The 14246-nt window shown below is 45.0% G+C and overlaps 1 protein-coding gene across 1 annotated transcript; it reads right to left on the bottom strand.

The window, feature by feature from the left end:
• Positions 1-8916: 8916 nt before the first annotated feature.
• On the bottom strand, positions 8917-12813 carry LOC116760287 (tubulin alpha-1B chain). The gene is made up of 4 exons (XM_032644941.1): positions 12552-12813; positions 10726-10948; positions 10435-10583; positions 8917-10079 (listed from the first exon to the last, which is right to left on the bottom strand). The coding sequence occupies exons 1-4, from the start codon at positions 12552-12554 to the stop codon at positions 9099-9101; spliced, it is 1356 nt and encodes a 451-aa protein (XP_032500832.1). The 5' UTR covers positions 12555-12813; the 3' UTR covers positions 8917-9098.
• Between the last annotated feature and the right edge of the window lie 1433 nt (positions 12814-14246).

The raw sequence follows: 14246 nt of genomic DNA, 5'->3' as shown, positions 1-14246 counted from the left end.
CACCTATGGTCAACTAATCTATGACAAAGGAGGCAAGGATATATGATGGAGAAAAGACAGTCTCTTCAATAAGTGGTGCTGGGAAAACTGGACAGCTACATGCGAAAGAATGAAATTAGAACACTCTCTAACACCATACACAAAAATAAACTCAAAATGGATTAAAGACCTAAATGTAAGACTGCACACTATGAAACTCTTAGAGGAAAACATAGGAAGAACACTCTTTGACATAAATCACAGCAAGATCTTTTTTGACCCACCTCCTAGAGTAATGGAAATAAAAACAAAAATAAACAAATGGGACCTAATGAAACTTAAAAGCTTTTGCACAGCAAAGGAAACTATAAACAAGATGAAAAGACAACCCGCAGAATGGGAGAAAATATTTGCAAATGAATCAACGGACAAAGGATTAATCTCCAAAATATATAAACAGCTCATGCAGCTCAATATTAAAAAAACAAACAACCCAATCCAAAAATGGGCAGAAGACCTAAATAGACATTTCTCCAAAGAAGACATACAGATGGCCAAGAGGCACATGAAAAGCTGCTCAACATCACTAATTATTAGAGAAATGCAAATCAAAACTACAATGAGGTATCACCTCACACCAGTTAGAATGGGCATCTTCAGAAAATCTACAAACAACAAATGCTGGAGAGGGTGTGGAGTAAAGGGAACCCTCTTGCACTGTTGGTGGGAATGTACATTGATACAGCCACTATGGAGAACAGTATGGAGGTTCCTTAAAAAACTAAAAATAGAATTACCATATAATCCAGCAATCCCACTACTGGACATATACCCAGAGAAAACCATAATTCAAAAAGACACATGCACCCCAATGTTCACTGCAGCACTATTTACAATAGCCAGGTTATGGAAGCAACCTAAATGCCCATCAACAGATGAATGGATAAAGAAGATGTAGTACATATATATACAATGAAATATTACTCAGCCATAAAAAGGAACAAAATTGGGTCATTTGTAGAGATGTGGATGGACCTAGAGACTGTCATACAGAGTGCAGTAAGTCAGAAATAGAAAAACAAATATTGCATATTAACGCATATATGTGGAATCTAGAAAAACAGTACAGATGAACCGGTTTGCAAGGCAGAAATAGAGACACAGATGTAGAGAACAAACGTATGGACGCTAAGGGGGATGGTGGTGGTGGTGGTGGTGGTAGTGGGATGAATTGGGAGATTGGGATTGACATGTATACACTAATATGTATAAAATAGATAACTAATAACCTGCTGTATAAAAAATAAATAAAATTAAATTTCAAAAAAAGACAATCTGGTTAACAAAATAGATTGAATCAATCTGAATAAGTAAATAATAATAATAATAAACTTACCAAATCTCCTTTTGTCCAAATCCTATCTACTTCCAAGCCTCAACCCAAATATCTTTTCTTCCAACTTTTCTTGAAGGGATTTCCTCCTTATCTAAACTCCCAAAGCAACATCCAGTTGTATAGTTCAGTGACCAGTTAGACATATATGCACTGTCTCGGACCATTCATTACCTTGAGGTGTTATTTAAATCTTTTGTGTTGTTTAACTTTACCTCCATTTATGTGTTTTCTCCTTTCCTCTCCCCTTACAGAGTTGGAAACCTGTATTTGGCATCTAATACACCCCTTTCATTCCAACACCAGTTCTTAACCCAGTGCAGTTCTCCCAGTGAACACTTGAAAGAATGTTTGTGGATTTGATCTGTCCAGGAGATAAATTACCTATTCTTAGTAGGAAAGGGGCCATCTTGACTGTAGAGAGTACATTTCAATGTTCTCAAGCAACACAGGGAAGGGAACTAATCCAGACTGAGCCTCCTCTAAGTGCTAAGCATTAACAGATACTTTACAAAGATTAGTTTATTTGGTGTCACAAGGATCCTACAAAATAGACTTTATTTTTTTTTAATAGATGAGGAAACAGTTCAAAGAGATTAAGTATCTTGTACAAGGACCTACAATAGTAAGTGGTGTAACTGGGATTTGAACTTGGTCTCTCTGACTCCAAAGCCTCCTTTTTTCCCAGTATTCTGCAGCTGCCTCTTAGTAGATATACCCCCCTAGTTCTGTATTCCCTTCATTACTCTACTGCTTAGATACTTAGTGTAATAGAAGGCTAAAACTTGAACTTCAGTATCCTCAATAACCCTGGTACCTTCCATTTGTATCTAGAGGGCTCACTGTTCTGCTCCTTCCTGTGGGGCTACCTTTGAGCTTCCAAATGATGAAGACTTATTGCCGAACAGCACTTTGAGAGGAGCAGACAGAAGGCCCAGGGCCACCCATCCCACAGGTGACTGGGATGGGAGAGGGACAGAAAGGGGCATTAGGAAAAGTTGCTCTTTTCTTTAAATGAAAACTTCAAAAACTTTTCATTCAGATTATAGGTTATTTTCATTTTCTCTTTGCTTACCTACATGTCCTAATTTTCCCACAGAAAACACAATAAATACGGAAAAATTCCTGCTCACTCTAAGAATACCATGGACTGAATATGTCCCCCCAAAATGTATATGTTAAAACTGTGACCCTCAATGTGATGTATTAGGAGGTGAGGCCTTTGGGAGGTAATCAGGTTTAGATGAGGTCAAGAGGTACAGCCCTCATGATGGGATTATCTTTTTTTGTGGGGGGGGACAGCCACTGCTGCAAGATCTCCCACCAGGGCTTGAACCCATGCCCCCTGCATTGGGAGTGTGGAGTCTTAACCACTGGATGATGAGGGAAGTCCTGGGATTATCATCTTTATAAGAAGAGGAAGGGAGTAAAGTTTTATTTTCTTCTCCACATGAGGACGCAGCAAGAAGACCGCCAGCCATCTGCAAGCCAGGAAGAGGGCTCTCACTTGACACTGAATCTGCTAGCATCTTGATCTTGGATTTACCAGTCTCCAAATCTTTGAGAAATAAATGTTTGTTGTTTACACTATCTGATCCATGGTATTTTGTTATAGCAGTCCAAACTAAGACAGGCTATAAACCTTCTTCCTTATCTCTGATGGAAATTGGACTAATTCCTAGAAATAGACCAGCAACTTCGGAATTGCCCTCTTGTCTAGGTTGCCAGGGAAGCCAGAAAACCAGAGGTTCCCATTAGGCAAGGCCTCTCTGGGTCTGAGAACTTTTGTTGTTTTTGTTGTTGGCAGGGGTGAGGGAAAGGGTTTAAGAAACATGTTTTGAGAGATTCTGTTCCTTTGTTCCTACCTATCTCTGACTTCTCCAAAAATACTTGAGAGAATAGTCATAATTAAAGATTGGCTTGAGACACCAGGAAAATTTGTGAAATCTTAGACTCTGGGAATCTTAGAAGGATACTAGAAGTCTTCAGTTCTGCCTGTTTGTCCTTCATGACGTGGATGGCGCTGTGGTCCATTGTTGGGCCTAGCTAATTGTTACAAAGTGAGCTGCATTGTTCTTCCTCATCCTTTACTGTGCTCTCTGGGTTTTAAGGAATGAGTCTGCTGCCATTTCTGGACAACAACTCTTCATGGGTTTCTCTTGTAATCTAAACATCCTCATTTCTCTGAGTTGCTTTACCCAGTACCCCTTGCCATTCTACTTACCCCTTGGAGGAAACTCGCTTGTCTGTCCGTATCCTTCTTGAGGTGCCCAGAAACGGGTAACAATTTGCATGGTAGGGTGACCAGTGAAGAGGATAGTGGGAACGCTCACTTGCCTAGCTTTACACAGTGTTGTATAGAAGGAATGTCTAAGGTGACATCAGCCTGTTCTGGCAGCTGGGTCACACCTTCACTCATGGCACACATGCATTTGATCAATGTGAGCCAGTAGAAGTTCCTGCATGCTAGTACCATGAGACATTAGAGCTGAGACCTTAAAGCTGGGCCAGAGACAGGCTGAAGCACTTTTTTAAAAAAATATTTATTTGGCTGCCCTGGGTCTAGGTTGCGTCTTGTGGGATCTTTGTTGAAGCATGTGGGGTCTTTTAGTTGCGGCACACAAACTCTTATTTGTGGCATGTGGGATCTACTTCTCTGACCAGGGATCAAACCCAGGCCCCCTGCATTGGGAGCATGCTGTCTTAGCCACTGGACCACCAGGGAAGTCCCTGAAGGATATTATTTATGAAGAATCTTTAGAACAGAACAGCAGCTTTCCCTTCTACCTCCATTTGATATCACTGTCCACCCTATGGTGTCTTCCTGAGGCATCTTAAATCTTTGGGTCTGGGGAAAAAATGAAGGTAGCATAGGGACAGTCACCTCTAGCTTTCAGAGTTAAAAGTATGAATCTGCTTTTGCTCAAAATTCTTAGACTATGAAAATATATAATCGAGAATCTGACCTAGTCTTACCTAGCCTTCAAGGCCTTGAATAGGAGACACTTGGGTTTTCATCATCAAAGGAAGAGAGTATGAGTTAACTGGGCAAAAGTGGTGGGATCAGTTACGGTTGTAAAAGGTATTATAGGCAGAGAGAAGAGTGTTCGAAGGCCCCAGGAATGAGGTGATAGGCTTAATTCCATCACTGCTGGACACAGTAACATACAGCAGGCTGTCAGTTGGGAGATGGGTTGGTCAGTTGAGGGATGGATGGGTGGGGTAGGGTATTTATTTTGGCAGAGAGGAAGAAGCTGGCCCCTGAAACACAGTGACATCTGTATCTACATGATGATGTCCACATCATCAGGTGGTTATTAATTTTGTATCCGTATTGAGTTCAGTTTGATCTGGCAACATGCTCCTCCATTATTACATGTTGACCCCAAGGCCATATTTTTAAACTCATTCCACCCTGGGAAGCACCCTAGAGGCAGGAGCTGAAGTCAAGAGCTCCAGCAGTGTGGGGATTCCTGTGGCTGACTGATTCACAGTGACCTAGCAGGAGGCTCAGCTGCCTCCAGGAATGGACAGAACAAAAAGTGACAAGCCCTTGAATGGCAGGAATGCCAGGTCAGTCACTTCCTGTTTGTGGTGTTATCTTTTAGGCTCAGCTCCAAAGTGACAGGGAGAGCAGAGTTCACAAATCCGAGCTTGACTTTTCTGGGCAGAGAACTCCTTGTCAGTGGTGCCATCTGCAGGGCATTAAGGAATTTGCCAGGAATTTGATGGGACTGGGAGGGGAAAATGGCATCTCTCTCCTCCCTCCCTCAAACTCTTAATCTGAGCATGTCCCTAAATCATAGCCCTGGTCCTCCATAGGGCTAAAAGACCCCTATTTCTTGTGGCTTTTTGGCAGGCAATATTTAAGGAACCTGGTCCTACAAGGTAGGACCAGGGCTGTGGTATCACTTCCCTTCTTCCCTGCCAACTGAATCTGTCCTCTGTAAAACACGAAGTGGGCTCCTCCCATTTTAAGGTCACCTCAGTGAGGTTGAGAATGCTGGGTTGTGAAGGCACTTAAGCATTATATTATGGTGTTAAAATTTTGTAAAATGTGGACTTCCCTGGTGGCGCAGTGGTTAAGAATCTGCCTGCCAGTGCAGGCGACATGGGTTCGAGCCCTGGCCTGGGAAGATCCCACATGCCGTAGAGCAACTAAGCCTGTGCACCACACCTACTGAGCCTGTGCTCTAGAGCCTGAGAGCCACAACCACTGAGCCTGCATGCCACAACTACTGAAGCCCACATGCCTAGAGTCTGTGCTCCGCAACGAGAAGCCACCGCAATGAGAAGCCCGCGTACCACAACGAAGAGCAGCCCCTGCTTGACACAACTAGAGAAAGCCCACTCGTAGCTATGAAGACCCAATGCAACCAAAAATAAATAATTATAAATTAAAAAAATTTTTTTAAATGTGGGTGGGTGTAAATTGAAGGTGTTGATGTTGTTAACAATCATTATCAGTATTATCACCCTCACCATCTCTAAGTAAACCCTTCTTGGGCTTTATTTCTATTTCTTTTCTAAATAAATGGTTCATTCTTCCTTGGCAGTAGCTCTGGTGTCCTGCTGAGCAGAGCTGTCAGGTCCTGAGGTATCCTGCCCCTCACTTCCCAAGCTTGGACACACAACTCTAAGCTTACAAGTCCTTCCAGACTTGATTGCCCTATTTGCCACCCCTCAACTCCCCACACACCTGGAGAAAGACAGGATGGAACTCTATAGTGCAAAAGGGGAAACAGGCCCAGAAGGTTCAGAGAGCCCGACTAGTGACAGAACAAGGAATCAAGTGTCTCAGTCAATCTGTTTCCAAGGCCTCTCTACCCTGAGGCTCAATTTCTCAGAGGGTGCTAAGAGACTTGGGCCTGGAAAGAAAGTGAATGTGTTTTACAAAACTCTAGAGTTTGCTGTTTATATTAAAGAGAGCAATAAAGAATCTGGCTTGAGTGAAATAAATAATCATTATTTATTTTGACTTCCATTAAAGTACTCTGTGAGCCCTAAACCTTACCAGGCACTGCGATTGCTGCTGGGGCAAAGATGTAGATAATAAGACGCCCAATCCCCCCACCAAAGGAATGCTTGATGGCATTTCCTGATTGCCTCAGCATTTCAATATAACCATTTCCCACCCCCATGTCCCACACTTAGTATCTCATATTACCAAAGGCTTTGACTACTAGTACCTGCTAGTTATCATCTTGACCTATAAGATTGGGAACAGAGGGGACAGAGGGAAATACTGAATATGAGCAGCAAGTCAAATCAACAACCAAATAACTAGGGTATAAAGGGGACTGGATAGTTTAGGAGTGTAGGTAGGAGGTGTCTGTTCTAAAAAACAAGCAAAGACACTGAAATTGGAGTTTGAATTGTAGAAAATGGAAAATCCCTTCCCTCTATAGGTTTCTTCTCTTTAAAAAAAAAGAAATATTTCAAGCATACAGGAAAAAAGGATATAATTGGTATTCTATTTGATAGAAACATTAACCCTTAAGGTTTTGTATATAACTCCCACTGATCCTTGCCTCCTATCATTGTGTAGTTTCCTCCCACATTGAACAGGACTGACATGTGTTACAAATAGGATATTGTAGAAATGAGTGTGACTTTCGAGGTCAGGTCATAAGACTGTGGTACTCAACTTACCTTCTCTCAGCTCACTCTGGGGGAAGACTGCTCCCATGTCATGAGGACACTCAAGCAGTCCTATGGAGAGGTCCATGTGGTGAACTAAGGCGACCTGCCAACAACCAGCACCAACTTGCCCGGCATGTGAACCAAACCTCCAGCTCCAATCAAGCATTCAGATAACTGTACCCTCAGTCAACAGCTTTACTGAAACCTTATGAGAAATCCTAACCATCCAGCTAAGGTGCTCCTGAATTCCTGACCCTCAGCAACTGCATGAGGTTTTATATATAGTTTTTTCTTTTTTAAACACATACATTAAACCACAAAGTTTTGGGGCAATAGATAACGGCAATTGAAAACACCTATGTACCTACCACCCAAGCAGTCATAACGCTTTACTTACTACAGATCTTTTCTTAAAAATACAAACACCCCTCCCCCCAAACAAAAAAAACAAAACATTAGATATAGTTGAAACCCTGGCTTCTTCTCTATCCTGCCCCTGCCTTGCACCTCAGAACTCCTAAAAAAAAAAAAAGCACCATGGCACACTGGATACCTAGTATGTGCTTTTCCTGAAAAGCTCTTCTCTGTAATTTCGTTTCCCAGGCTCCAGCCTAGTTCTTTCCCTCTTGTACTGCAGAAAAGAACAGAACGACTTCCCAAAGGTTCTTTAGTCATCTCTCAAGATGGTCTGAGAGTTCAACAATAACTCAAAATCCTAACTGCATTTGGTCACTAATTCCCTTAGGATTCCCCTCAGTGCTTTAAAGTCCTGGGATCTGCCTTCCCCTGGGACCTGTGGTATCTGGCTATATGGGTGTTGCTGTGCCACCCAACTGAGCTTTCTCTCTGAAATGTCTAGACTGACTTTTTCAGTTGAGGACAGCTATTTTTAAGTCTATAGGATTTATGGACTAGGGAAAAAACTGATAAAATTTTGGTCTTCTCTACTTTTTTTTTTGGTCTTCTCTACTCTTAAACCAAAACATCAATGTCTTCAGACCTTAATAATCCCTGTGCTTCCTGAATTTGAAATGTACATCTTCTTGGAGGCAAATGAGATGCAGAGGATTTAACCTATCTCTATAGTCAACTTTAGATGTAGCCAAACTATACACCGCAAAGAATGTAAACTATGCCAAGTGCTATAATTTGTAAACTTTTATCCTAACCTTTACAAATGTTGCCATTTCATCCCTTGTAAAGCCCCCACTCAGCCGCTTTCCCACACGTGCACATAGCTTACTCCCTTTTTTCTATACTAGGATTTTTGATTACCAGCATTCTGATCCTGCAACTTTTCTTCTCCCATCCTCCCTACAGGCAGGAAACAGCTTTTACATCTTCCTGCTCAAATATTCTCCAGCCTGATGTTTACCTGTTCAAGGGTCACTAAGATTTTTTTGTTCCCCTGATAGGTTAGCAGGCCTCTTTAAACAGCAGTATTTGTAGCATATTAAAAATTACTTCCCATACCTAACTTGTAATTACCCAGTAACTTGAAGATCTAGATTAGCAAAACCACTCTCATCTGAATTTACATCTTCCCAAGTCCCCTGACCTGGATTTCAACACTGGTTGATCCAAGAGTGGATGTATGTGTAAGTGATTCACTGTGCTATACACCTGAAACACAACATTGTAGATAAACTATACTCCAATAAAAAATTTTTTAAAAATTAGGTGTACGTCTGAAAACAAAGAATCTTGGTTAAGGTGGTTAAGGTGAAGTTAACAGACCAGTTTCAGAATCCAGCTCTTCTGTTTTTCCAGACCAATGTGCTCCTTCCCCCGCATAGAGACTTCTAGAGTGAAATCCTTGATATTACCACCCTGTTGCAGACTTTCAGGTGTAGCAGTGGTAGCACATCTTGAATTGGAGAAACCAATTTAGAAGAACAGAATTTTCTTTCTTAAAGCCTTTACTTTTCAGACATGACAGAAAAATCTTACAGGTACACATGGAAAAGCAATACATGATCACAGCTCAAAGTGAAGACAATCTAGTCAGAAAGCTTTTACTCCTGTCAGCTAATGTTGCTGAAGTTCTGCATATGACATGCTGCAGGGCTGAAAGGAACGGTAATTAGTATTCCTCTCCTTCTTCCTCTCCCTCTCCTTCAACAGAATCCACACCAACCTCCTCATAATCCTTCTCAAGGGCAGCCATGTCCTCACGGGCCTCAGAAAACTCTCCTTCCTCCATGCCCTCACCCACGTACCAGTGAACAAAGGCACGCTTGGCATACATCAGGTCAAACTTGTGGTCCAGGCGAGCCCAGGCCTCAGCGATGGCTGTGGTGTTGCTCAGCATGCACACAGCTCGCTGTACTTTGGCCAGGTCTCCACCAGGTACCACAGTGGGAGGCTGGTAATTAATGCCAACCTTGAAGCCAGTGGGGCACCAGTCCACAAACTGGATGCTGCGCTTGGTCTTGATGGTGGCAATGGCAGCATTGACATCTTTGGGAACCACATCGCCACGGTACAACAGGCAGCAAGCCATGTATTTACCATGGCGAGGGTCGCATTTCACCATCTGGTTGGCTGGCTCAAAGCAAGCATTGGTGATCTCTGCTACAGAAAGCTGTTCATGGTAGGCTTTCTCAGCAGAGATGACAGGGGCATATGTGGCCAGAGGGAAGTGGATGCGGGGATAGGGCACCAGGTTGGTCTGGAATTCTGTCAGATCAACATTCAGGGCTCCATCAAATCGCAGGGAAGCGGTGATGGAGGAAACAATCTGGCTAATAAGGCGGTTAAGATTTGTGTAGGTTGGGCGCTCAATGTCAAGGTTTCTACGACAGATGTCATAGATGGCCTCATTGTCTACCATGAAGGCACAATCAGAGTGCTCCAGGGTGGTGTGGGTGGTGAGGATGGAGTTGTAGGGCTCAACTACAGCTGTGGAAACCTGAGGGGCTGGGTAAATGGAGAACTCCAGCTTGGACTTCTTGCCATAATCGACAGAGAGACGTTCCATCAGCAGGGAGGTGAACCCGGAACCAGTTCCCCCGCCAAAGCTGTGGAAAACCAAGAAGCCCTGAAGACCTGTGCACTGGTCAGCCTGTTACAAAAGAAGAATAGAAAAAACAGTTATTGCTCTTTGTGATACCATCATAATAATCATAATAAGTATTTTCACTTTTTATATTAACTCCAAAGACTTAGGTTGTATTCTGACAAGAAACACTTGTTAAAAAATGTAGACCTTCCTTAAATTACTCAGCATTTATTAAAAGTATCTCCATTAATGTTTATAAAATGACATCAATAGTTCATATTTTAATTGAACATAAAAAAACTTTAAAGGATTAACCTCACTCTTTATTACATTTCAATTCTGTATTTGAAAAAAAGAGCATATTTCAAATATCTCCCTTAGATTCATTAATTTACTTTATTCTTGAGAATAAACATACCAGTTTCCGAATTCGGTCCAAGACGAGGTCAATGATCTCCTTGCCAATGGTGTAGTGACCTCGGGCATAGTTATTGGCAGCATCTTCCTTGCCTGTGATGAGCTGCTCAGGGTGGAAGAGCTGGCGGTAGGTGCCAGTGCGAACTTCATCTGGAAAAGGAAAACGAAGCAGCCACCCATCACTAACAACCTGCACAAGTCTGCTCGACCCCAGGGCATCAGTGGAGCCCCCAGGACACACCTTCTGTCCCATACCTCCAGGATCTCATTGGGGTTACTGAGGTCAACTCACCAATGACCGTGGGTTCCAGGTCTACAAACACTGCCCTGGGCACATGTTTGCCAGCGCCTGTCTCACTGAAGAAGGTGTTGAAGGAGTCATCTCCTCCCCCAATAGTCTTGTCACTTGGCATCTGGCCATCAGGCTGGATGCCGTGTTCCAGGCAGTAGAGCTCCCAGCAGGCATTGCCGATCTGGACACCAGCCTGGCCAACGTGGATGGAGATGCACTCACGCTGTGAGAGGGAGAAAAAAGAAACATTTAAAACCAATTAGTGGGGCTTCCCTGGTGGCACAGTGGTTGAGAGTCCGCCTGCGATGCAGGGTACACGGGTTCGTATCCTGGTCCGGGAAGATCCCACATGCCACGGAGTGGCTGGGCCTGTGAGCCATGGCCTCTGACCCTGTGCGTCTGGAGCCTGTGCTCCGCAACGGGAGAGGCCACAACAGTGAGAGGCCCGCGTACCGCACAAAACAAAACAAAACAAAACCCCAATTAGTGGTGATTGTGAAGCAGAACAAAATGTTTATGGAAACAATCTTACAAATTTTCTTTCAAAACGAATTACAGTGTAATGCTTTTTTTCTTAATCTAGGGAGAAGGGCTGTACTTTTTATCTCCATTAGTTTTAATTAATTTCCTCTTCCCCTCTAAATTGGGAAGGCCTCTTTCCAGACCAAGAACAGACCTTAGTCATTGCTTCCTCCTTTGGAGGATCAAGATACGGAGGAGGTCATCCATCTAGCGCTCAGGCCCCAGAATCCCATTTTAGAGTAGGTGGCCAGATTTCTGGGCAGCTCCCAACATGGGAAGCACGTGGCCAGAAGAGCGCAGAGGAAATGTCTGGCTGCAGAGACCAGGGGTGGGGCTCTGCGGCAAAGGATGAATGAGCAATTCCGGGTGCGCGCGCCCGCGCCCTCCCCCCCTTCCCCGCCGCGGTTCGTGGAGCCGCGCAGCTGCAGAGCCTCTCAACAGCCACGTCTGCAGAGGCGCAGCCATGCCCAACCATTGAGTTCTGTCCAGCACCTCCACATGTGTCACGACGCAGCAGGGGATTATCGGCGGCCCAGATCTGGACCAAGATCCGATTTCTGTTCCCTCAAAACCCCTCACCGCTACCACCTGCTCCCACACGCATTCCTAACACAGCAGAGGGCAGGGAGGGACAGATGGCCTCTACAGGCTGTTGGAGCTAGCTGCTCTAATACACTGGCGTAGCGCAGTACACCAATAAGGAGTCCTTCTCCACATTCATCTTACTGATTGTATTTTTTTAAAAGAAAGAACTCTGGGAAACAGGAGACACGCCCTCCAGCCATAGACCTTCAGCGCGCGTGCGCACTGCAGTGGCGGGCTCCCGTCCACTCCCTGGCGGGAAGGTAACGGTCGCGCGTGCGCTTTTGTGTCCAGCTCCTTCCCGCCTCCGCTTTTCGAGCTGAGGAGGAAGTGAGGGTGGGGAGAGCCGCGCGCGCGCTCGCCAAAGGCTGGGGGGAAGAGGGGGATGGGAACGCGCGGGAAAAGAATGCAGTCTTCAGGGCACCACGCCCAGAAGTTAAGGACTAAATGAGAGCCCCAACCACGGTGAAGGAGAGCTAGTGTCCCGCCATCCCCTTCCAGAGTCCCAGAAAAAAAGGCGGTGGGCTCCCTCCGTTCCCTCTTCCCGGGCCCCACCCGTTCTCCACAAACGGGATCTATCTACTCTCATCCTCGGCCCTCGCCTCGCTCTTCGCCCTCCAAACGAACAGCGGTGGCGCCAGCCCTCTCTAGCTAGAGGCCCTCCGCGCTCCCCCGGGCTCGCTTTTCCCCGTTTTCCCGAGCGAGGCCGGCGGTCCACTCACCATGGTGGCTACGGGTCAGCAGGCGCAGGCAACAGGAGTAGACACCGGGTCCCGGTTACCGTCCTCGACAAGCTAAGAGTCGAGGTAAGTAACGCACTGAGGTGGGGGCGCTGCGGGAGCCACTTAAGTAACGGTCCGGGGAGGGGCTGGCGGGCACAGGCGGTGCCATGGCCGCAGGCCCCTCCCCCGGTCCGGCGTACCCACTCGGCTCCCGGCTAGGCCGCCGCAGAGGCGGGCTCCTGGCCCCGAGCCCTTCCCCGCGCCGGGCGTGCGGGGCGGGGTCCGCCGCGCCTGCGGGCCGTGAGCTCCCGTGCTGCAGTCTTTGGCGCATGACCGCCAGGGCCGGGGCGGGGGCGGGCGTGGGGGTGGGGGTGGGGATGGGGGATGGGGCGCAGGTTCGGAAGAAACCAACATGAGAATGGGGGCTCGATTGCTTTAATTTGGACGAATCGTAAGATTGAAGAAGTCCACACAGTTTTAAAGATAGCACCATGAAATGGAGAAACTTCTGGTCCAGATAGCTCAGCTGATTATTTTCACGTTGTCACCATTTGTCAATGAGTTTTGTTTTTCTCTTCCCAGTTCCTTTAAAGGCAGTACAGAAAGCATTTACCTGATAATGTGGAGGAGCAAGGTTTAGAAAAAATAGTTCTATTTGGTTTACTTGTTATTTAAACTAAAGCTACCAAACAGTATTTCATTCAAAGAGTAAGCACCTAAGCACTGAACATCTAAGCTGTTAAAAGGGTAGGGTAGGCCCCATTTTTAGACCTAAACCAACCAACTTTATGAAACAGCTCTAGGGTCTTTTAGAAAGAGATTTAAAGACACATTTCAAATTTGGTAGCTGAATTGAAGGAGTAAGGACAGAAAGTTGGGGAGGGAGGCAACTGTTTGATCCTGAAGGATATTTAGGAAGTAGGGATTCCTTGTGCTATTTAGAGTTTTGTAAAACGTTTTTAAATTGAAGCATAATTGACAAACAATGTTACATTACTTTCAACTGTACAACATAGTAATTTTATATTTATATACATTGTCACCCTCAAAAATAAAGCAACCAGTTATTTTACCAGCAAGGTGGGTTTATTCAGGAATAGCAGAGAATCACAATTCGGGACAAGCAAGCAATGGGGAATCATAGGCAAATCCAGAGAACAAAGGAGAGTAACTTGCTTTTATTAGATTTTAGGAGGAAATTGCGGGGGGACCGTTTGAAGAAAAGTTCTCTGGAGAAGAATGAGAGTTCAAGATTGTGGCAGTTTTCTCTCTGGCTGCAAGTGGTGGTTAGAGTGTTGTTGCTGGAGTTGGGAGGGATCTTCCTTCTTTTAAAAGCAGGAGGTGAAATTCCTATGTGAAAATGTCCTCCCTTGTACCAGAAGAAAAGTAACATTCTTATCTTCCTGCTGATTATGCAGACTGCAACTAGTGCTACCTGTACTGAGAGTCCCCCCTTTAGGGCTTCCTGACTCCATTTAAAATGAAGTTTCCTTTATTTATGTTCACATTTACCCCTTTTGATCAAGACCTTTCCTTAAAGGGGGCTTCCCTGCTGGCGCAGCGGTTAAGAATCCGCCTGCCAATGCAGGGGACATGGGTTCAAGCCCTGGTCCAGGAAGATCCCATATGCCGCGGAGCGACTAAGCCCGTGTACCACAACTACTGAGCTTGCGCTCTGGAGACTGCGAGCCACAA

Source organism: Phocoena sinus, chromosome 10 (assembly GCF_008692025.1).
Source record: "Phocoena sinus isolate mPhoSin1 chromosome 10, mPhoSin1.pri, whole genome shotgun sequence".
NCBI classification, from domain to species: Eukaryota; Metazoa; Chordata; class Mammalia; order Artiodactyla; family Phocoenidae; genus Phocoena; species Phocoena sinus.
This window is presented reverse-complemented; position numbering and strand designations above follow the sequence as displayed.

What these genes read in the sequence shown, in the direction of transcription:
- LOC116760287 (XM_032644941.1), bottom strand. An exon ending in CCTGGAACCCACGGTCATTG is followed by an intron (nt 10,584 to 10,725) that starts GTGAGTTGACCT and finishes TTCCTTTTCCAG; the next exon opens with ATGAAGTTCGCACTGGCACC. An exon ending in TGGACCGAATTCGGAAACTG is followed by an intron (nt 10,080 to 10,434) that starts GTATGTTTATTC and finishes CTTTTGTAACAG; the next exon opens with GCTGACCAGTGCACAGGTCT.